This window comes from Podarcis cretensis, assembly GCF_951804945.1.
Source record: "Podarcis cretensis genome assembly, chromosome: 4".
NCBI classification, from domain to species: domain Eukaryota; kingdom Metazoa; phylum Chordata; class Lepidosauria; order Squamata; family Lacertidae; genus Podarcis; species Podarcis cretensis.
This window is the reverse complement of record NC_137173.1, coordinates 13,490,804-13,513,396: the sequence shown is the minus strand read 5'-3', so window position 1 is coordinate 13,513,396 and position 22,593 is coordinate 13,490,804. Positions and strand designations below refer to the sequence as shown.

The following is a 22,593-nucleotide window of genomic DNA, read 5'->3' as shown; positions in this document are numbered from 1 at the left end:
GGCTAATCACTGTCCTTCAGCCTAAACTACATCACAGGGAAGTTTTTTACTGCCGTGAGTTCTTTGAAGAAATAACGCAAGGACAGGCTGCTGGATCAGGCCAGTGGCCCCGTCTTGTCCTGCATCCTGTTCTCACAGTGGCCAACCGGATGCGTATGGGAAGCTCCTTAAGTTGAAATAGGTGAAGGTAAAGGTAAAGGTACCCCTGCCCGTACGGGCCAGTCTTGACAGACTCACTTAAGCCCATCTCACTTAAGAGGCCAGGGGCCAGCGCTGTCCGGAGACACTTCCGGGTCACGTGGCCAGCGTGACATCGCTGCTCTGGCCAGAGCCAGAGCCAGAGCCAGAGCCGCACACGGAAACGCCGTTTACCTTCCCGCTGGTAAGCGATCCCTATTTATCTACTTGCACCCGGAGGTGCTTTCAAACTGCTAGGTTGGCAGGCGCTGGGACCGAGCAGCGGGAGCGCACCCCACCGCAGGGATTCGAACCGCCGACCTTTCGATCGGCAAGCCCTAGGCGCTGAGGCTTTAACCCACAGCGCCACCTGCATCCCATTAAGTTGAAATAAGACACATTTTTTTCTGTGAAGAAAGGATAAGAAAGTATATGTATGTGTGCTATAGACACACACATCATGCACCGTTCTGTGTGCAGCAGTAGTAACAGTGGCTGGAGCTTTGCAGCTGTTTACACATGATTTAGGGGTGATGCAACTTCCATTTCATGCTCTATTGCTTCCATTCTTCGATGTGTTATGGAAAATTGAGTTTATGGTTGATTAAGCTTCTGGAATAATAGCAATAAAAACGGTAAATACAAAGATCAGATTTTGTTCTGAATAAACTCCCCCTCCCCCAGTCACTTTGAGTGCAGCCTGGGATTTTGTTACCAGCGTTGATATCACTACTTTAGCCACATGGTTATTAACTTGTTGAATCACAAGAGTTGAAGGAGAGTCCACAACCTCTTGTGGGAGACGGTTCCACTGTCAAGCAGCTTTTACTGTCAGAAAGTTCTTCCTGACGTTTAGTTGGAATCTCCTTTCTTGTAACTTGAATCCATTGGTTTGGGTCCTACCCTCCAGAGCAGGAGAAAATGAGCTTCCTAAATCTTTCATGTGACAGCCCTTCAAATATTTGAAGATGGCTATCATCATCCCTCCTCTCAGTCTCCTCTTTGCCAGGCTAAACATGCCCAGCTCTTTCAACTGTTCCCTGGAAGGCTTGGTTTCCAGACCCTTGATCATCTTGGTAGTCCTTCTCGGCACACCTTGTCAATATCCTTCTTAAATTGTGGTGCCCAGAACTGGACCTTCAAGTTTATAGGTGTTATGTACTGAGTTGAATAGGATCCAAATTGCAGCAGTCTGATTGGTCCTAGAACAATAGGATCCAAAATGCAGCAGTCTGATTGGTCCTAGAACAATAGGATTCAGAATGCAGCAGTCTGATTGGTCGGCAGGAGCCACCCAATCCAGCTCCAGATAGAAGTGAATCCACAACCTGATTGGCCTACAGGAGAAGTCTGGAATTAGCCAATCATGTGCAGCCCATTGTGTAAATAATATATATAAAGCAGATACTTTGAGGGGACTTCCATTCCTCCTCACCACTATGAGCTGAATAAAGAGCATGAAATCACTTTGTGACTCTGAGTATATTTCAATAGGCAAGACTAACTTAGGTTCATAACTTTCAGTGGATCAATGCTGAGGATAACTTAGCTGGATAAAGCCCATGGTTTCGATTAGTCCCTGCTCCTTTTATTTATTTTGCACTCAAAAAATCTTTCTGATCCTCTGTTCAAAGAGACAACAGTCTGATGAAACAGCAAAACACCTGTCCTATAAGTTATGGCCTGTAAGCGGGGGGAGTATAGAATGGAATTTCTCCAAGCATGGTCCTCAGAAAGCATCACAGACCTTTTGTCATGTGGGGAAAAGAGGCAATTTCTTCTGCTGCATCCAGGGATGCTGTGAACATTCTTTAATCTATTAGCATTCTCAATGGTGCACACAAGTCCTAGCGTCAGAGGCCCAGGCATCTGCAACAGAGGCCCTTCACAGTGTCAGGAATCTCATCACCACTCAGATCTAATCTGAAAATGCACACCCTGCATTTTCCATTTGGCTGTTTCATGTTGCAAACCTGTTGATTTCAGACTCCCACTCCTGTAAGCAAGGGACTGAGAACCTGGTTGAGTACACGTTGTACACTATACACTCATTTAAAGCATGTGACTTCCCCAAAAGAATCTAGGAACTGTAGTTTGTTTTGGGTGCTGGGAGTTGTAGTTCTGTGAGGGGGTAAACTACAATTCTTAGGATTCTTTGCAGGGAAGCCATGTGCTTTAAATGTGATCTGTCTATTTACCTGGCGTGTACTTAAGCCCTGTAGCCCATGCTAGATTCCATCATCCTCATTTAGCATGTCTAGTGGTCATGGATGATGGGAGTTGTAGTCCAATAGTACAAAATAGTATCTGGCTCACATAGCAAATTTATCCCAAAGGCATTCCACCCATAGTCCCAGGGAATGTGTAAGCCCAGCTCTTTCTCCACACTACACATAGTTTTATAAATCTAAAAGTTTGTTCTTTAAAAACCAGACAACTGCATCCTGAGACTAGCTGAAACTTATGAACACTGTTGTGTGCCTAGTGTAGAAGATAAAAAGCATGGCCTTTGCTATTGTTATTGAACCTGGTTTGATCGCCTGGTGGTCCCTGCTTGTAAAGCTGATAATAATGGGACAGGATCCGACTTTTTCCTTAATATTGTGTGCACTGAGATTGTGGAATGAGAGACAGTGTGGAAGGGCAAAGCTTTATTATTCTGTGCTTTTCATCTTTCCTCCAAAGTTGGTTTGCCAATCCCTTTAATCATCAGTGCTCTCCTCGTCTGACTACCTCCCATTTATCTCTTCTTTGCTGCTACAAAGGTATTAACAATCTCTTTATCTTCCCCGTCTCTCATTAGAATGTTTGTGCAATCTCGCGTGGACTGTAGGAAATTGTTTGGCGGCGGTTTTTCTTTATTTTATTTTTCAAGATAAAAATAATAATCAGCTACACATTCTGCTTCGGTGCCGAAATTGTTTTCCTAGTTTGTAGAATCTAATACTTTTGTTTCTGCAGGCTGTTGCGATTCCATTCACTAACTAAAATGATGAGATTTCTACAGAGATCTAAATAAATAAGGCAATCCTACAGACAAAGGGAGATGGGAACATTGTTTTTGTTTTTTTAAAAACCTCTCAATTTTCTTTGGGTGCCTTTGATTCACACAATGTGTTTTTTTTATGTGCACCTCAATCTCTGTGCAATGAGGGACTCCAGGGGCACCAGCACATAATTTGGGTTTGGAAAGGAGGTCACTGGAGATTGTGGTGTCTCTGTGATTTATGGTCATATATACACAGGATGAACATAAGATGGAAGTGCTCACAGCATGAACACTGCAACAGATCTTGCTTCCCTATTAGGTTTCTAAGGGGGCAGTCCTACGACAAAATCCCCTGGGATGAGCAGCTTAAGATGCAGTGGATCTTTGGCTCAGCCAGGCTCAGCTAATGTTAACTCCCAAGCCCTACCGGTGCAACTTCCTCAACCCATCTCAGCTGTGGCTCAACCAGATGAGCCGCAGCTGGCTGAGTTGAGGTCAGGATAAGTCACCCAGCAGAGGAATTCCTGGGCTAGTCTATGCAAAAGAACCTGGCCAAGCTAGGGCCATGAAGGATCAATACAGGGGGCCACTGGCAATAAAAGAAACTGCCCTCTCCACTTGCCCCTGAGGTTTGAATAGAGAGTGGGGTGTTTGGAAGTTTTCCAGGGGAACTAGGTGTGAGGTAACAGGAAGAGAGAGTGTTGAGCCAAGGTTTGCTGGGAAGAAGAAGGAAGAAAGATTTGGGCTGGCTGGCTGAGAGAAAAGCCCTGGACTCCAGGGCTGCACTGCTGTGGGGTCCAAGCCCCTCTTGAAATGACCATGCTGTATGATCTGGACTCCCTCCATGCAGACTTGAAGGTGTAAATAGGGGAATGGACCATGTTTCTGAAAGCCATGAAAGTCTCTGTCTTGTCTCGATTCTCCAAAGGACCACAGACCCTGGGTGAGTGCCTGGAACCCCTTGGAATCTTGCTGCAGCTCGACAGAGGGTGGGGGTGGCACCCAACTTTTGTAACACTTACGTTTTAACTCCATTTTTGGGAGGCAGTAGACCTCTGAATAAAGGGACGCAGGTGGCGCTGTGGGTTAAACCACAGAGCTGAGGACTTGCCGATCAGAAGTTCAGTGGTTTGAATCCCTGCGAAGGGGTGAGCTCCCGTTGCTCGGTCCCTGCTCCTGCCCACCTAGCAGTTCAAAAGCATGACAAAGTGCAAGTAGATAAATAGGTACCACTCTGGCGGGAAGGTAAATGGCGTTTCCGTGCACTGCTCTGGTTCGCCAGAAGCGGCTTAGTCATGCTGGCCGCATGACCCGGAAGCTGTACGCCGGCTCCCTCGGCCAATAAAGCGAGATGAGCGCCGCAACCCCAGAGTCGGCCACGACTAGACCTAATGGTCAGGGGTCCCTTTACCTTAGACCTCTGAATACCATTGCAAGAGGGAAGAGCGCTGTTGTGCTGAGGTTCAGCTTGTGGGCTTCCTATGGGCATCTGGTGGACCACTGTTAAAACAGAGTTCTGGGCTAGATGGACCTTTGGTCTGATCCAGGAGGTCTATTGCGTTCATGAGGGCTGTGTACGACAACCTCCATATGCTGTATGCCTCTGAATACCAGGTGCTGGAGAGCCGAAGTGGAAACAGTGTTATTGTGCTCAGGTCAGGCATATGGTTGGGCCACTGGGTCAGATCCTGGATGTTCTTATGTCCCTGGCAAATAGGGACAGTTGCCATGTATGGTGCGTGTTTCATTTCATTTCATTTTGCTTTTAATTTGCGTACCGCCTTTCTCTATTATTATACACAAGACAGTTAACAAGCTGAAGAAACAACAAAATAGACAGCAGAGATCAAAGAACAATCTGAGAAGAAAGTCATAATATAAACAGGATATTAAAACAAACAACTTATATCAAATAAAGCAATATTCAATAATCCATTAGAATAGTAAACATTAAAATTAAATATCAGCAAATAATAATTAAACACTTTACACTTTACAATTCCAATAAACAATAATCAGTAAAAATAATGGCAAGTCACAATGCATAAAATAGCACAAAACATACAAAACCATATAAAAGGATCAAATGGAGAAACAAGGACACGCAAATTATAATATTTAAAAATAAAAATCCCTGAACTCTTTGCTCTCTTCCCAGCTGGTTTTGCTGTTCTCAAAGGCATGGTCTGGGAAAGGTTCCTACGGATGGAGGGCGTGTCAAACCAGGTGGAAAAAGCCATTGCCTGATGGCCAGCACAAAGTCTCTATCTCCTCACCATGTCCTATATGATTGCAGAAAATGCAATGAAAAATGGAGCTCAGTTTATTTTAGGAGGATGAGGAGGGGGAAGTGCTGGGGACAGTGTAGCCAATATATAATGAAACTATACTTGAGAACACCTGCTGTTCGTAGTCTAGATGAGGCCGTTGCTGGTGGCCCCAGCCTGGGATCCTTTGGCAAGAAATCATGCCAAAGAAAACCTCCTTTCTTTGACAAGCTTTCGTGGATCGGGGAGGGGAAGCGATTGACACGATGCATCTCGGCTTCGGCAATGCTCTTGACAGCTCCAGATGATGTTCTTCTAACTAAGCCAGAGCAATGTGGGCTGGAAGGGACAACAGTAAGATACGTCTGTGCTTGGAAGTCTTCACGTGTGGAGCAAATACTGATGGCTTGCTGTCAAATGGAGGCCCGTTTTTTCTCAGTGGAAGGTTTGCAGCCGTGATTTTCAGCACAGCCGTATTTCAGCAGGAACTCACTGGCAGCGGCATTGTGTGAGCAAACAGTGTACAGGGGGGGGGGGCATCTGCACCGGGGAGCTGGCTGTGGCACCCCAGCCCTCACCGCCAACCTCGCTGGAGCAACCTCATGTCAGATCCAGGAAGGGGCGTCCTGGTGTTCCTCGTGGTGAGCGTTGGTGCCTCAGATGCCAGGAAAGGAGTGTGGGGTTTTGCTGGGCTGGGGGCGCCTGCATAGGGGTGCCTGCTTCACACCCCCTCAAAAAAACTGTCCCCAGGGCCACGGCCCCTTTGGCACTATAACTCAGTTTCGGCACCTCTCAGGTGGGTGCCATTGCCATTACAGTGGTACCTCAGGTTACATACACTTCAGGTTACATACGCTTCAGTTTACAGACTCCGCTAACCCAGGAATAGTACCTCGGGTTAAGAACTTTGCTTCAGGATGAGAACAGAAATCGTGCTCCGGCGGCGCGGCAGCAGCAGAAGGCCCCATTAGCTAAAGTGGTGCTTCAGGTTAAGAACAGTTTCAGGTTAAGAACGGACCTCCGGAACGAATTAAGTACTTAACCAGAGGTACCACTGTATAAGAGAATGAGGGAGGCATTCATAGAGAATTCGGGCATCTCTTTTTCTAGAAAAGCAGCACTGGCTATATATATTAAAATCAAACTCCTATCACAGTTTACAAGGTTGTTGTGATGAACTTTGTATGTGCTGAGTTTTTTTTGGAGAAAAAGCAGGCTATAGATGGAAAGAAAGTTTGGTTTTTTTTGGAAAAATCAAATACCGTATTTTTTGCACCATAACACTCACTTTTTTCCTCCTAGAAAGTAAGGGGAAATGTCTGTGCGTGTTACGGAGCGAATGCCTGCGGGTGGCAGGGGGGATCTGCTGCAGTCGTGAGCAGAGGATCCATGGTTCCCCTTCCTTCCCTCCTCCGTGGTTACAAAGCATGGATCCACATGGATCCTCAGGATTTTTGCATTGGGCTACTCCAAACTCACTGTCAGATCACATGTCTGTGGCCACAGCATGAACCACAAAAATCATATATCCACTATTTCGTTTAGAATATTTTTTTTTCTTGTTTTCCTCCTCTAAAAACTACGTGCGTGTTATGGTCTGGTGCGTGTTATAGAGCGAAAAATACGGTATGTTGGATGTGGGAGTGATCAGGCACAGGGCTGGATATATCAAGCTTGCTCCTAAAATGGTGAAATCAAGCCAGTAAAAAGCAATATAGTATAATAAAAATAATTAATAAAAATTAAAATAATTTATTATTTCTATCCCGCCCACCTAGCCGGGTTTCCCCAGCCACTCTGAGCGGCTTCTAACAAATATTAAAAGTACATTAAAATATCAGTCTTTAAAAACTTCCCTAAACAGGGAAGCAATAGAGTTCAATTCCTTCCCCCACTTTACATGTAGTCCAGATATTTCAGACTACATCGCCAATCAGCACCAGCCAGCGCTTGCTTGCCTTATCCGATATTTCACAACCAAATTCTTGATAAGACTCAGCACGCCAGACCAGGTTTTGTCACAGCAGGCAGAAGTCCGTTGACTGATTAATTCTCCAATTCAAAGCAAATTAATTACCTAAGCACATTAATCAGTGCTCCAGCTCTAACACTAGTGAAGCTAAACCTTCTACGAAAGTAGCAGAACTGCAGAATATAAAGGGTTTTTTGGTGGTGGGGATGGGGAAGGATAGCTTAGATTGCTCCTCTGTCTTTGGAGTATTAAGGGTTGTTTTCTTAAGATCCTCTAATTAAGTCTATTTTGGATACTATCCTGAAGACAAAGCTAATATGCAAAGCTAATTAACCTTGGCTGCCATCCAGGATTATTAATAATCCACTTGTATGTAGGGTCCTGAGCCTGTTCTACACAGCAGATAATTTCTTGATGCCCATCTGGCCAGAGAGCTGGGTTTTGTTTTGTTTTTTATCCTGGCACAAATTCCTATCCCAGGCTCTTCCAAATGCTTGGGCAGGTGAAGGTATAAGTGTCGAGTTTGCATCTGAGAGAACTAAAATGGATCCTAGTTGTACACTGTGTCATTGGTTCACCTGCTACTTCATTTGTTGCCTCTGTTTGCTTGAGAGCATTCAGATATGTAGGAAATCTAGGCAACATATAAAGGCCACATTCACACCTTACATTTAAAACGCTATGATACCACATTAAAAAGTCATGGCTTCCCCCCTCAAATATTCTGAGAGTTGTAGTTACTAAGAGACCAGGGATTGAACATGGAAACTTCTGCGTGCCAAGCAGATGCTCTACCTCTGAGCTACAGCCTTCCCCATAAATCAGAGGTTTTCAACCTTTTTGAGTCCATGGCTCCCTTCACCAACTACATTCTTTATGTGGTATCCCTGTGGGGCTCAAGAGCCCAGTTATGTCACCCCTTGCCTGCCAAGCTGGTAGCCTCTCACCCTTTTTTGAACACCGTCCCTTGTGGAGAAGAAGAGGAGTTTGGATTTGATATCCCGCTTTATCACTACCCGAAGGAGTCTCAAAGCGGCTAACAATCTCCTTTCCCTTCCTCACCCACAACAAACACTCTGTGAGGTGAGAGACTTCAAGGAAGTGTTGACTAGCCCAAGGTCACCCAGCAGCTGCATGTGGAGGAACGGGGAAGCGAACCTGGTTCACCAGATTACGAGTACACTGCTCTTAACCACTACACCACACTGGCTCTCCCCCAGCCTCCTCTCTTCCCCCCCCTCCTTGGGAGTCCTCTGGGCAGCCGGTGCTGCTGCTCCTGGTCTCTGAGCCACACACCTCCTGCCCCAAAGAGAGGTGCCTTTTCACACTGCCCCACAGGGGCCTGGGAAGAGGATGCCCCCAGCCTTAGCGGCCTGACGGAAACTGGCCAAAGCTGAACATGAGGCCAGCATCTTACCTTGGGAGGCAGCAGCAGGTACTGCCTGGCCTGCATGGCTGAAAGGCTCCCCTTCAGCACTGGGCACACAAATCCCAGGCTTGCCATGCGCACATCAAGCACAAGAAAGACCAGCACAGAACCTGCCTGCCTGGCCTCCCACTTGTTGGTTTCTGCTCTCTTCACTGTGCAGCGAAATGCTTGTCACAAGACAATGTTTACATTCCAGTCAGAGTTGCTGTTGGAGTTTCTCACGGGAAAGGAGACTGGATGTGACGTACACTGGTTTCCTGTTTTTCACTGTTCTCGCAGTTCTCTCCGTGCTTCAGAGGAGAGAGGATGCTTTCTCTGCTCCGGCAGAGGCAAGATGTTTTTCTGTAATCTACCAGCTTTGAAGTGTAAATAAAGTAATATAGAGTATGTGGCACGTACTCCTCATCATTCCGCTGTGCTTGGGACACTGCAAATTCAACACCACTATCCATTTCCAACAGAAAGGGCTGGCGGATTGGCTGGCTGGGATCCTTCGCCCACTTGCTTGCTTACTCCAAGGCTATCTCAGCTCCGGGTAACCAGCACCCCCTGGCCAGCCCCAGAGCCACCATTCACGGGGCTTGAAGCCAGGGCTGCTGCAACAAACAGCTGCACAAGCCTTTGGGAGGCAGAGACGCAAGAGGGCATCAGAGGAGGGAGGGAAGGAAAGAGGGACAGAGGCCAGTGTTAAACCACTGCCATAAACAAAAGTATAGGTGCTTTGGAAGCTGCCTTACACTGAATTGGACCATTGGTCCATCTAGCTCCTTATTGTCTACACTGGCTGACAGTGGCTTTCCCTGTTTGGAGGCAGTAGTCTCTCCCAGCCCTACCTGGAGATGCTGGGGACTGAACCTGAGACCTTCTTCACACAAAGCAAGTGCTCTTCCACTAATATATGGCCTTTCCAGCTGTGCCCAGGTAAGCACTTTGCTCAGGGAGCCCTCAAATCTGCAGCTATGTCCTTGGATACTAACCTTATTTTCCTGAGCCACTGCTTAACAGTCACAACCGAGTCTTACTCTCCACTCCATCGCCTGCAGTGGCATCAAGCAATTTCAGGGCAAAATGGTTCCTTGGGATGCTTCTCCGAAAAGTCCCAAATGTCGATGTGTCTGACTTGGTATATTTCCCCTTGCTATTCCTTTTCCGACGGATATTAACATTCTGCAGCTGAAGCTGCAGCGCCTGTAGTCAATAGTCACAGGGGCCAGTTCTTTCCTTTCCTCACTTCTGCAGGGCATCCTTACCTTGACCCTCACTACATCCCAGTTCGGTTTGTGTTTTACTTAACCGGCTCCAAAATTAACAAGCCTCCTGCAAAACTGTACAGCCTGTGCTGCGTAAAGCAGAAGTAGGAACAGTGATACAGTCCTTTGGAATCTTTGTTTTGCAATTACGTTTTCAACATTTTTTATCAAATACAATCAAAATAAAAATTTGTCTTTTTTATTATGTTTGCCGACTTCCCACCCCTTTCCCCACCAAGTTGTTTCTCCCCTTCTGCTGTACCCTACCTTCTATCTATCGAATCATAACCACAATACTATAATCCATGGATAGGCAAACTAAGGCCCGGGGGCTGGATCCGGCCCAATCACCTTCTAAATCCGGCCCGCAGGCGGTCCGGGAATCAGCGTGTTTTTACATGGGTAGAATGTGTCCTTTTATTTAAAATGCATCTCTGGTTATTTGTGGGGCATAGGAATTTGTTCATTTTCCCCAAAAAACTATAGTCCAGCCCCCCACAAGGTCTGAGGGACAGTGGACCGGCCCCTTGCTGAAAAAGTCTGCTGACCCCGCAGTATAATCCAATTACTTCTGTTGCTCAAATCCTGCTCGTGAATCCATCATACTGCATTTCTTTAAATACTTCCCCCAAAAGGCACCCATTCTTTCTTAAAACACGCATCATTAGATTCTCTTAATTTTGCCTGTTCTGCATGGTCCATTTCTTACTGATCCATTCTTCTTTTGTTGGAAAAATGTCCTCTAGAATCTATTGTGATGTAGTATTGAAACAATGGGTGGGGAACCTCCATTCTCCCTGCATTTGTCCTCCTGGAATGAGGTTCCTCAGTGATGAGGAACCTTTGCCACTCCAGCTGATGCTGGATTCCCAACTCCTATTGGTCCCAGCCAGCGTGGCTATTGGACAAGGATGGTGGGAGTTGTACAGCAATACAGGTCACAACAGCAAACACCTGAGACGGTCTGCTTTAACCTACCACTGCTGGGTGATAAAATTTCACGAAATAATTTATTACCCTCTGGGGTCCCCCCCCCCAATATCTATATACATATTACAGTCAGACAATAAAGGGGTATTGCATGTGTCACGTTTAAAGAAAGACATCTTACAAATCAGTTCAAATGAGTTGGACTGATGTTTGCCCATCGCCTGTGCAAATATTTGATACCCTTAATATTTGAAGTCATGCCTTTTTTTTTTAAATACAAAGGATCTAATGAAAGGTTTATTAGATTAGAAAAGTGTAAGCTCTGTGATTCACTCTTTTTTCCTACCTTAATTGTGTTTTTAGATTTTTTTGCTATTCTACCATCTGATAGGGAATGGTTATTAACGGATAAACAAACCGAACTCACATGCAAAGGAGAGAAGGTAGATTGCTTTGTTGAGAGATTGACTTGTTTTGTTGATTATTGGAATGAACGATGTGGAAATGCAAGGCTTGATTGGCAGGGTGGAAGGCAGGGAAGTCACCAGTAGGTGGACGAAGAGCCGCTAACTCTAGTTTTTACTTGATCCTTCTACAAGGGCAACACGGAGACTAAGGAGGGGGCTGAGGGCTGAGAGCCAGGGCTACCCCCTGGACTGGTTGTGGGTAAGACGGCAGACTGAGTTCAGTAGGGTGGTGCCTCGTTTGCCCTAGCTGAGCAACCACCAGGGCTGATTATGTAAAAAATACAACTTCTAATTCCCTTACGACTACATGCATCCAAAATTGGCAGTGGTTAGGAAAACGGGGGGTGGGGGAGGCAGAAGGAAATATTGTCTTGTTTTGTAATATACTTGCAAGGAGTCTCTTCCAGTGAAAATGTTTACTCTCAGTATCATTCAGTAGTGATTAGCTTTGCATTATTCATATATTCATGTAATATTCATGATTAATGCAATATTTTAAAAGGGAAATGGTTCTTTAAAAAGTCTCAGCATCCTAGAACAGTAAATTATGTGTCAGCACCTCTCTGCTGAAAAGGAGCCATAAATGAATTCCCAAATACAACAGGTGCAGATTTGTTTGTGGGTTTTCGGTAAACAACCCATAACCTCTCTATCTGGCATATCAAATGCCGCCAGGTATTTTAATAAAAAGATTATATTATTTCTTGTTCACCAACAGACATTCAGGAGTTTTACGAAGTGACGCTGCTAAACTCCCAGAAAAGTTGCCAGGAGAAAATAGAAGAAGCAAACCAAGTTGCTGAGAAATGGGAGAAGAAGACACAGTCTCTGGCAACAGACGACGAAAGTCAGCCCCAAACCCGAGAGGTACAGTGCTTTAATTAATGGCTTGATCACACACTGCATCAATAAACAGAAAAGAATTGTGGTCCAGGACTTAGAAACACGTGTCACACTGAACAGTGATACAGTTGTGGGCAGCAGTAAGGTTTGGACCTGTATGGGTGTGCCAGCAGAGCATCCTGCTGCTGCAAGTGCACAGCCCCAACCTCGTGTCATGGCTGGGCACAGAGGAATGGTGGGGGGGCACCAGGTGGGGAACCCCCAAGGGAAGAAGGCTCAGAGCCCGGGGAGTTGTGGTGGGACAATGATGAGTGGTCACAGGGAGAAGAAGACTGGGAGGAAGCGGTGTCTGAAGCTGAAGGGGTAACAGGTCTTAGTGAGCAGGGAGAGTCTGTGGCAGAAAGAAGTCCGGAATCAGAAGTGGAAGCAGGCCAAGAGGCAGAGAAGAGTAATGGGTGTCTCCCGCTCTTGCTGCGACAAGCTCCGCTCCTTCCTGGTCTCCCAGGATCAGAAGAGGTATGAAGAGGGAGGAGCACAGACAGGCGCGTCAGCTAATCTCAGATTGCTTGGGAGGGACACAGGGAGGAAGAGATTCAGGCAGCTGTGGGAAGACCTTCAGGCTCTACAGCTGTTTCATAGGGGCAAGTGCTACCAAGAGGAGTTGCTGCGCCCATTAGGCCTGAAACTCTTGAGCTAACCTGGTTCCTTTTCAGAAAGAGTTCACTAACTCCATGTAATTTATTAGTGATACCTGCTCCTTACTCCTCCTCCTTCTTTGGCAATTGATTGTCTTCCATAAACATGGTTTTAACAATGAGTCCGTAAGTGACTGTGGAGGTCCATTCTGGATCCACACGTCCTTCCACAGTGGGTACATTGGTTTCCGGGCGGGAGTTGATCACGGTGAGGATTTGCCAAGAGGGTCTTCCTCTTATCACATTTCTCCCTTGCATCCTGAGTTTGAGTGTCTTCAAAGCCCATGACACCTGTGATAAAGGCTGTTCTCCAGTTGGAGCACTCGCAGGCCAGTGTTTCCCAGTTGTCGGTGTTTATACTACATTTTTAAAGATTTGCCTTGAGAGAGTCTTTAAACCTCTTTTGTTGATCACCAGCATTACACTTTCCATTTTTAAGTTTGGAATAGAGTAGTTGCTTTGGAAGATGATAATCAGGTATCCGCACAACATGACCAGTGCAACAAAGTTGATGTTGAAGAATCATTGCTCCTTACACCTTACCACCTCCCTGCCCAACTCCAGCCCTGCACTAGTAAGCTGCGGTGATGCTGGTGCTCTGAGGGTGGCTTTGCCCTGCACTAGTAAGCTGCTATTGCCAGGGAGAAGGGTGCTGCACACCCAAAGCAGCTCACTGCCTGGGTGGGGCAGAGCTGCTTTGTTAGCATCCCAGCAGGCGGGTTGCTGTTGCTTCATGGGAGAGAGGTGGGGAGGGTTGGGTTGGCAGGGACGTAGATATGCTGTCAGGAGTGCTGCTGAGGAGGCTTAGCTGGCCAGATAATTAAGGCCAGTGTTGTTGTTGTTTAGTCGTGTCTGACTCTTCGTGACCCCATGGACCAGAGCACGCCAGGCACTTCTGTCTTCGGACAGTTAAATATTCGGCATTTGTATGGGCTTCTCCGGTGTCCTCAAAGCACTTCACATGAGCCATTGTAATAATCCTTACAACAAATGCCTAGGAAGCCACTGCAGATCTGCAGCTAGGCCGGCAGCGGTTCTCAACCCATGCGTCCCCAGATGTTGTTGGACTACAACTCCCATCATCCATGACCACTGATCATGCTGGCTAGGAATTATGGGAGTTGTAGTCCAACAACATCTGGGGACCCACAGGTTGAGAAACACTGAGCTAGGGTGTTATGTATTCCTGGCAGCCTCCTGTGTGCAAGAGCTAGGTTGTTGCATTCTGCACCATCTGCACCGCCAAGCAAACAACGAAGTTAGTCATATGGGAGTCGCTTAGTATCGAGGCTGCAAAGGCATGAATGTTATGGTTGCTCCCTTGGTGTGCGTACTTCGACAAAAGCCGGCCCCAGCTGCTACCAGTGTGCATCATTTGAGGAGAGCCCTCCTAGACGCCAGAGGTTTAGGAACAGCCTGCGTCTGACAGTGACACCTCTTCTTATTATTTATTTTAGCTATTTCATAAAATGTATACAGTGCACCGCTTGACCTCAAACCCATTCACAAAACAGTGACATCAGGAAAAATGCGCAACTGTACTCTGAAATATACAAAAGTCAAAATACTAAAACAGATTAAAGTTACCTCAGCCTTCTAAGCATCTGGGTAGGCTTGTCTAAACAAGGATGTTTTTAGCAGGCACCGAAAAGGGTACAGCGAAGTGGGCCTGTGAGCAGATGCGCACCAGAAAACACACAGCATACAACACACCCAATGCACACCTAAAGCCCATGATTCCCCCCCAAAGAATCCTGGGAACTGTAGTTGCCCCCCACAGAACTAAAGTACCCAGCACCCTTCATAAACCACAGTTGCCAGAATCCCTTGGGGGAAGTCATGTGCTTCAAATGTGTTTTGGTTGTACTTTAAATGTGTGGTGTGGATCTGCATCATGGGCTCTTTCTCTGTGTGTGCCTTCTGGAACCTTCTAGAGCCGAGTGGAATGGCCCATTAGGGCAAACGGAGCACTGCCTCGCCAACCTCAGTGTGCCCTCTGCCTGTGGCAGCTTCTGCTTCCATTAGTCCCAGTGTTGCCCTTGTTAAACTGAGGAAGAAGATAAAACTGGAATTAGTTGGCTATGCCTGTCACTGGCTCTGGCTCCAACTACTTTTTGGGGCTCACTGTCTTCTACCAATGGGCACCAACCGCCATTGCTAGAGCCACAGTCCTTTCCTGGTGTGCTTTGACTCTTTGTCATGCAAGCTCTTTCACATTCAGTTCTCCTCAGGTCGTCGAAAAAGCAGCAGCTTCTAGAACCTTCTCTGAGGTAATTGCATTGTCATGAGGTAATTGCTTCTTCTTCTTCTTCTTCTTCTTCTTCTTCTTCTTCTTCTTCTTCTTCTTCTTCTTCTCCTCCTCCTCCTCCTCCTCCTCCTCCTCCTCCTCCTCCTCCTCCTCCAACCTTAGGCAAGGGATGTGTTTGTTTTACTTCTTTTCTACTTGTTCCCTCTTTCATGAGGGTTTATTTATATATATTTCCTTCGCTCTCCCCTTCCACACAACCCCCTTCCTAACCCCCAGCTTGGTGGAAATAGTCTTACAGTTTTCAGTCTAATTTCCATTTTATTCCTCTCACAGAGCTACAATTTCCAGTGTGGTTTAACAATTAACCCCTCTTCCCAGGGAACTCTGGGAACTGTAGTTCTGCATGGGAGATAGGGGGCCACCTAACAACACGCAACACCCTTGACAAACTACATTTCCCAGCATTCTTTGGGGGAAGCCATGGTATAAACTGGTATGATACCGCCTTGGACTGGGTAGCTCTTCAAATAGAGGGGTGTCCTCTGTAAAGTGTGATACCTGGCCACCCTATTCCCCTCAGAGATTTTTAAAAACGTCTGTCTGACACACAATTCTATGGGAATGGTTTTGTAATGTAAGGCAACCACATTCGTAATCTCATTTCTTTGGTACCAGTAAAAAAAATCCAGAGGTTGTTGGCTGTTGTTCTACCAGAAACTGTAATTCCTCAGAAAACCAAACTTCCCTCAGTCAGAGTGAGAGAGGGCACAGCTTTCCTTACACATCAATGTTTTACCTTTTTGGAAACAAGGCTTCTCATCTTTCCTGGTTAGAAAGTAAGAAAAATAGAAAACAATCTGGTTTGGCACTAGAAGCAATAACTTTTTCCTCAGTGTAACTGGGCTCCTATTCAGGTGTGCACACTTTTAATAAAAAGCTCCACTTGGTTCCACTTTTAACCTCTACTTTCATTAGCCCACGCTCTGAAGCTCTGCATTTTCAGTCAGTAATGTTCTCGCCCTTTTATTCAGGGAGAAAATTGAGGTGAAAGCAAGGAACTCACTGCTGTCAGTCTTCAGTATGAAGCTGCAAACTGCAGGCCTGACTGGCGCTTGTATCACAACACGAACAGACTATTAATTCTCTAGCAGGGCTTGTTTGCAGGAGTTGCTTATGGAAGGGTTTTTTTTTTGGTACGCTGTTGAAGGAGAATCTGTGGCGGGGACTGTTAACCATGTTGCTTGGCTAAGGGCATATTGCCTACGCTGGTGAGCTAAACTGCCTTAGCTGCACTGCTGAGAAATGTATGAATGATCATTCAAGGAAAGATTACAACATCTGGGGCTTTTTAGTTTAGAAAAAAAGTAAGCGGAGGGGCATGACACAGCTATATAAAATTATGCATGGTGTGGGAAAAGGGCATAGGGTTATTTCTTTCTCTCAATACTAGGGTCATCCAATGAAGCTGAATGTTGGAAGATAAAACCATAGAATCATGGAATCGTAGACTTGGAAGGGACCCCAAAGGTCATCTAGCCTAGGGTTGTGCAAAGTTGTTGAGCTTGCTTTTTTTTTTTAACCAAAGTTGCTGAACTCTTTCCCCTACACTTCTGGGTTGCCAGACATTTCATGGGTTGCCAGACATTTCATGTCCAGGAAATTTCGGACGTATGGCAGCCCTAATCCTACTACAATCCCCTGCAGTGCAGGAATCTCAGCTAAAATATTCATGGCAAATGGCCATCCAAACTCTGCTTAAAAACCTCCAAGGAAGGAGAGCCCACAACCAGGGGCGTACGAAGTGGGGGGCAGAAGGGGTGGTCCGACCCAGGTGCCACATGGGGGTGGGGGTGTGACAAGATGGCCCCTGCCTCCCCCCAGCTGTAGAGTGTCCGAGGGTGCATGCAGTCTATATGGGCACTGCTCACACGGCGACCATATGGGCTGCCGTGCATGCGCACTCTGTACGGGATGCCGCACATGTGCAGTCCGTTTGGACGCTGTGCAAGCGGCTGCCCATATGGTTGCTGCGCACATGTGCGACATCCCGTATGGACTGCGCATGTGCGACATCCCGTACGGACTGCGCATGTGCGGCATCCCGTATGGAGTGCGCATGTGTGGGGTATCACACATGCGCAGTCCATACGAGATGCCGCACATGCGCACTCTGTACGGGCTCCCCTGCCCTGGGTGCTGGAGAGGGTTCCTCCGCCGCTGCCCACAACCTCCTGAGGGAGACTGCTTCTGTGTCGAACAGCTCTTACTGTCAGAAAGCTTTTCCTGATGTTTAGTTGGAATCTCCTTTCTTGAAACTTGAAGCCAGTTGTTCAAATCCTGCCCTCCAGATCAGGAGAAAACAAGCTTGCTCCATCTTCCTGGGACAGCCCTTGAGATATGTGAAGACGGCTATCATAGCTTAGTCTCTCTTTTCCAGCCTAAACATACTTAGCTCCTTCAACCACTCCTCATAAGGCTTGGTTTCAATACCAGTAATCTTGGTTGCCCCCCTCTGCACTCATTCTAGCTTAAAAAAATTCCTTCCAGTAGCACCTTAAAGACCAACTAAGTTAGTTCTTGGTATGAGCTTTCGTGTGCATGCACACTTCTTCAGATACACTGAAACAGAAGTCACCAGACCCTTCTATATAGTGAGAAGGTGGGGAGGGGTATTACTCAGAAGGGTGGTGGGATAGCTGTGATGAGCCTGTTGACGACTCTTAACGACTGCAATAGGTCTTACAGGAAAAAGCAAGTCGTTAAGAGTCGTCAACAGGCTCATCACAGCTATCCCACCACCCTTCTGAGTAATACCCCTCCCCACCTTCTCACTATATAGAAGGGTCTGGTGACTTCTGTTTCAGTGTATCTGAAGAAGTGTGCATGCACACGAAAGCTCATACCAAGAACTAACTTAGTTGGTCTTTAAGCTGCTACTGGAAGGAATTTTTTTATTTTGTTTTGACTATGGCAGACCAACACGGCTACCTATCTGTAACTCATTCTAGCTTGTCAACATCCTTATCTTAAATTGTGGTCCCCAGAATTGGTCACAATATTCCAGGTGTGGTCTGCCCATGGCAGAATAGAGTGGCACTATGACTTCCCTTGATTTGGATACTAGACTTCTGTTGATGCAGAAGTATAAATCAAGTATTTCTTCACACATCTCATAGTTAAACCGGTGGCAGACTTACGGTCTATGAGGGCCTGTGAGCAGCCCTTTGGGGACTACCTCTTTGTTGGCCTAAATAAATATGACCATGTCAAAATTAGGGGTGTGTGAGAAGATGATAACAATAGTGTTTCTGCCTTTGCACTGTTCTCTCCCCGCTTCCCCAGACAACTTGGAAATAATCCCTGCTGTTGGCCAGGCAGGAGGAAAAGGTCATGATAATAACATTTTATCTGAAATGCGCCTCCCCTCTAAAAATAAAATAAAAAATCCCATTGGGAACTATCAGGAAAAAACACTGTGATGATAATAATGATGACAATGCCTCTGCAATGCTCTGCCCCCCAACCACTTGGGAACAATCCAGGAAAAGGTTGTTATAATGATGACGCCTCTGCACTGGGCTCCCCCCTATCCCCTCCCCCAAATAACCCAGCAACTTGAGAACAATCAGGAAAAAAATGTGATGATAATGATCATGATAGGTTAGCACTGGGCTTGCCCCTGCTAGACAACAACTTGGGGGGGGGAAGGGAAAATAAGGTGATGTGATGCCTCTGCACTGGGCTGCCCCCCCACAACAACTCTGGAACAATTCCTGCTGTATGGCATGCAGCAGATACAAGAGAGGGTTACCATATCCTCCTCTCATCGTCATATTGAACTGAGCCCTCCCTCGAGTAGCTGCCTGCTGCACATTCCGGCAGGCAGCAAAACAAATGCAGCAGCGAAGAGACAATTCCCACGTTTCTTCCTCCCCTCTCCTGCATTTTCAAAAAGTCCCCATGGCAGCTGCCTGCCACATAGCCGGTAGGCAGAAAAACACATGGTGATTTCAATCTCAACACACATTTTTAAAAAGCCTATCGACTGCTGGTGAGTGGCCTTTCTGAACCCCTCGGGTCCCCCGCCCAGTTTCTGAATTGCCCAACAACAGGTCCGATATCTGCTTTTGAACCTAGAGGTTCCATATAGCCACTGTGGCTAAAAGTCACAGATAGCAGGTCCATCGCCCAGCGGTTTGCCTAATTTCTGTAGCTGTCTGCTGTTTAGGACAGTGCTCAGGAAAAGCAGACCCATTGCAGCACATTAAATACACCCTTCTCTCGCCTCTTGTCTTGGGATTGCCTACCCATCCTCCATACCCAGTTATTACAAACATTGTAATTACTTCTTTGTCCTCAGCTCAACCGCCTGCTTGTTAAAAGGTTGCAGTAATAAAAACCCTCATTTAAGAATTCTTCCTCCTTGAGTAGTAATCAAACCTCTCATCTATTTCGCATCAGCAGCTTGCCTTGAGAACCTGAAGCTATTTAAGACCCGTCTATGTAGATTTAGAGGAGTCCAATCAATCCTGCCAATGCAAAAAAAAAATAGCCAAGCCAAGCCGAGCAAAAAAGGTGGTTGGTCTGAATGGCTGTTCCTGCTCTTGGCAGAAACACAGTCAGGTCTCATCCACACTTCATTTGGGACCACAAGTTCCAGGCAAAGATCTGGGATTCCTAGGTCCAAGTGGTTTTCCTTTTTCCTGGGAAAACATGCCATTTACTGCTGAACCAGATGGCAATCAGGTTTGCCAAGGTTTGCTGTTTGTTCTGATTCAATGATAAATAGTGGGTTTTCCCAGGGACGAGCCCTTATTCATAGTGTTACTGTTACTTATCTGTTAGCATCATTTATTTCATAATACTGAGCATTTGTATTTATAGCTATCCAATGCATTGTGTCCATTATCTTGCCACCCCTTCAGCAACCTTTCCAGGCGAGCCAGTTTTGTCATCCGTGTATTGCCGAGTGGGAACTGCGATATATAATAACAGCTTGCCTTAGACCAGCAAGGGAGTTCATGACTCAGGCGACATTTGCGCCAGGAGTTTCCTGAGTCACAGCACAAGCCCTTTAGGCTGCAAGCCCACAGTACCTGGGCTTTCTGAGGTTCCCTCCCTCCATTATGTTGCGTTTTGAGCTTACTGCACCAAATATTTCTCTGCCCACTTTTGCCTCTTGCCCTGCCTATCATTTGCTAGTGGCCCCTAGAAAGTTGTCCAGAATGGAATGTGGCTCTCGGTCTGGAAAAAGGGTTCCCTTCCTTTGCTTTCTGAGATGGCCAGTTCTGGCTGTGGGATGATCCAGCAGGGCGCTTCTTATCTTATGCAGTTGTTGCAGTATTCCCCCCCCCCTTCTGAGTGTTAAGAGCCATAAAGCATTGGATAAAATAATAAGAATTCGTGTTCTGCAAATGTGTGTCCCAGCAGGTTCCTGACAGGAAGACAGTATGCTACCAGGGGGTGGGAGGAGAGATATCTGCGTTTTGTTCACTGCTACTAATAAAATCCATACTTTAAACAGCTTGCAAAAACAAACATATGCTTAAGCTGGCTTCCTCATTAAAAACGACTTCTCTTGGAGATATTGTTTAAAATGTATTTGTAAGCTCAATAGGACTTGGCACCTCACTCGCACAAGTTTTTTCCCCCTTTAAAAAAGCCTCGGAGTCATTTGTCTCACTTATACATCTTTCACCTCTTATTATTTACCAAATCTAAGCTGCTACGCATGAGAATTTACTGCCCTCCAAGTCTCAAGGACGGAGTTTTCTAGCGAGTTTAGGTAGATGAAGAGTGTGTTTTGTTAGTTAGCTCGAGCCTGTCATGATTTCATTTGCTAAAAATGCCTTGAAATGAGTTTATTCCACTTGTTTATTTTTTAAATACACAACCACCTATCAACCTCAGAGGGGAATCAGGCTGGTTCACAGCAGGAAGGGGAATAACCAGGCTCACACTCAGCCAACCAGAGAAATTTAGTTGGTCTGAAATGGCGGAGGGTCTGCCCACTAAGGAACAAAGGTTCAAAGAAGGGGCAGCGAACCCATCTCAGTCCAAGGTCCACATACTCCTTCTGGGGGGTGACATACGAGTCATGGGTGGGGCCAGTGGCAAAAGTGGGGAGAGCCACAAATGCAAATGTTACCTTTGTACATTACTTTGGTTTCTGCACTTCTTCACATGCACTCTCCATTCAGATAAGCAAGAGGCATCATCAGAGTTGAAGGGTACATTCCACCCAGGCAAAAACATGCAAGTAGAGTGAAAGAAAGGTCTGGTGAGGGGTGTGGCTCTGGAGGTTATGTGGCAGAGTCCCCAGGGCCAGATAGGGAGCCCTCGAGGGCCACATCTCCCGCACCTCCAGACCTGAGGCCCTGCCATGTCTGATTTAAAGGAACGGAAACCTAGCGGGCATAAGAAGCAGATGCTGCTATTGCGGGTGGCACTGTGGGTAAAACCTCAGTGCCTATGACTTGCTGATCGTATGGTCGGTGGTTTGAATCCCTGTGGCGGGGTGAGTTCCCGTCTTTCGGTCCCAGCTCCTGCCTACGTAGCAGTTCGAAAGCACCCCTAAGTGCAAGTAGATAAATAGGTACCGCTTTATAGCGAGAAGGTAAACGGCGTTTCCGTGTGCTGCGCTGGTGCCGGCTCGCAAGAGCAGCTTCGTCACGCTGGCCACGTGACCCGGAAGTGTCTCCAGACAGCGCTGGCCCCCGGCCTCTTAAGTGAGATGGGCGCACAACCCTAGAGTCGGACACAACTGGCCCGTACGGGCAAGGGTACCTTTACCTTTACCTATCATTAGTATTATCGGCTAAGCACTGCAAGATTTGGTTTAACTTGCTCGTTTCCCATTCTATTTGTTTATTTACTTTATTGCTCCCTATCTTCAAGAGGTTCTGGAGGCAGCTTACATAAGAGTTAAAATTGCAATAAAGCAAATGCAGATAGAAACACCAAAACACACTATAAAATCAATACGAGGTAATGCAATAATTCCATCTGACGCTGAGATAGGATAATGAAATCTGATTGCACGTATTAAGGATGCAATTCTCAAATTTCAGGTTTGAATGCCAGTTGTTCTTGCCTTGGTGACAGAATATTTTGATGAAATATTGTATGCACTTGCAGCATATGATTCTGCATTTCAAGCGTGAACCCTAGCTTCACCACCCCTCACCCGTATACAAGCAGTCAAGGAAATATGCAATATCTCCCTTGAAGGGTGATAGATACATCAGAACATAAAAATTAGTGTGTGTGCAGTATGGAGGTCTCTCCCCCCCCTTTTTAAAAAAGATCTTTATTATACTTTAATTA

The 22,593-nt window shown here is 46.3% G+C and overlaps 1 protein-coding gene across 13 annotated transcripts in view; it reads left to right on the top strand.

The window, feature by feature from the left end:
- Positions 1 to 22,593, top strand: part of DLG2 (discs large MAGUK scaffold protein 2) — an 874,668-nt gene that overhangs the window by 97,459 nt on the left and 754,616 nt on the right. For 12 of the 13 annotated variants that reach the window (XM_079973452.1, XM_079973437.1, XM_079973448.1 and 9 more), the window contains one exon: positions 12,200 to 12,348. In XM_079973452.1, coding sequence (XP_079829578.1) covers positions 12,200 to 12,348 — 149 coding nt within the window. Of the gene's footprint in view, positions 1 to 12,199; positions 12,349 to 15,085; positions 15,290 to 22,593 lie in introns of those variants that run through there. The other variant, XM_079973456.1, reaches the window with a different exon arrangement.